The sequence below is a fragment of the Trypanosoma equiperdum genome (assembly GCF_001457755.1).
Source record: "Trypanosoma equiperdum strain OVI genome assembly, contig: ctg_792, whole genome shotgun sequence".
Classification (NCBI taxonomy): Eukaryota; Euglenozoa; class Kinetoplastea; order Trypanosomatida; family Trypanosomatidae; genus Trypanosoma; species Trypanosoma equiperdum.
This window is the reverse complement of record NW_027124745.1, coordinates 1-1,542: the sequence shown is the minus strand read 5'-3', so window position 1 is coordinate 1,542 and position 1,542 is coordinate 1. Positions and strand designations below refer to the sequence as shown.

Sequence of the window (1,542 nt, the reverse complement as noted above, 5' to 3'; positions counted from 1 at the left end):
GGAGCCGAAGTTGTTGTTAGCTGGCAGTGCTAGGTGGAAGCACTTTAAATGCGGGCTTGGTACAGTCCAGTATCACTGACAAAGCTAATAAAGACAACAAATGACCCACGGTTTGTATAACAACTCTGAGCAGATGCCAGGCCGCAGACCCGGTAGCCATTTGGTATATGCATGAAAATTAATGCAAGCACAGCTGACCCTTCCTCCCCAAAAAAAAATCATCTACTTTGTCCAGTTAGCTGCCGCACAAGAGCATGCCCCCAAGCGACTCGACAACTGCACACGTACAAACGACAATACTCATCCAATTGACTGCATTCTACCTGTTCGCATCAACGGCCGACGGCGTTACCAACCCAGGAGACAATGCCGCCGAATTCAAAGCCATGTGCCAACTAGTAAAGCTGGCAAGCCAAAAACCACTAGACGCCCCGACGGATCAAGACGCAATAAGGGATCAGGACGAACTGAACGTACTCAATCTAACTTTGGCGCCGCAAGACTGGCAGGAAAATTTCGGAGACGGCGGCGCAGCACACAAGTGGGACAGCGTCAAAGCAAAGTACGACGGGCAAAACCACGCTACCCACTGGCAGCAACAATGGGAGCATTGGCTCGGTATAGCGGCAAAAAAAAAAATCAAGGAATCAGACACCACGTTCAAAACCGAGTACGCAGCACCCAAAAGTTCACTCGCTAGAACTAGTGCGGCGGCAACACTGGCCAAATACGCCGAAGCGGCGCACAAGCTACGCACAGATTACGAATCAACAATACAATCATTAAACAACGCAGACAAAAAAGGCATCGTAATCCATCTAACCAAAGCACTGTACAACGCAGACGGCGCACCAGGTACAACAGGCGAGGTGCCAAAACAGAAATTCACAGACAGCGAGAGAACGGACAGCGACTGCAAAGGAAAAAAAGTCGGTAACAACATCCGCTACGACCTAATGTGCCTTTGCGCGGGAACAGCCACAGTACACAGCAAAGCCTGCACGTCGCGGGCGCTATCCAAAGCCTGGACAAGCACGATAGACAATGGCGACCAGGCCGCCGACGCACTGCTAACAAAGTGCAGTGAGGGCGCGAAACTGCCGCTAACACATCAGAACCTCGAGCACGCAGTAACCACTCTACAAAACTTAATAGGAATTCACGCGGCCACCAACAACAAGGGACACTTTCTTGGTGTAGGCGGAGCAAACGCATGTTCCGGGGATGACGGCAATGTATGCGTAGAATACGATGAGTACTACAAGACAAGCGAAGCCGAGCAAGGCGCCCTGATGCCGCGGATGCAAAACTTGCTAGAGGCAGCAAAACTTCTCCGGCAGCGGGAACAAAAAATCGCACAGAACGAGCGCCGTGCGGCCGAAATCAAAGGGCTCCTAACAGCGGCGCAAGCAGCAATAAAGGGAGCACAGGCGCATCCAGACAGCCCCACGACAACGACTCACGTCAACCCCAAATCCCCAAACGAAGCCGCTGGCTGCAGTAATCACCAAACAAACACAACCTGCACGAAAAATAACTGCA

The 1,542-nt window shown here is 51.6% G+C and overlaps 1 pseudogene across 1 annotated transcript; it reads left to right on the top strand.

Annotated features, from left to right (window-relative positions):
* The first annotated feature begins 287 nt into the window (after positions 1-287).
* TEOVI_000369200:pseudogene lies at positions 288-1,541 on the top strand (annotated as a pseudogene). The gene has a single exon. A coding segment is annotated over exon 1 (1,254 nt).
* Position 1,542: the final 1 nt, after the last annotated feature.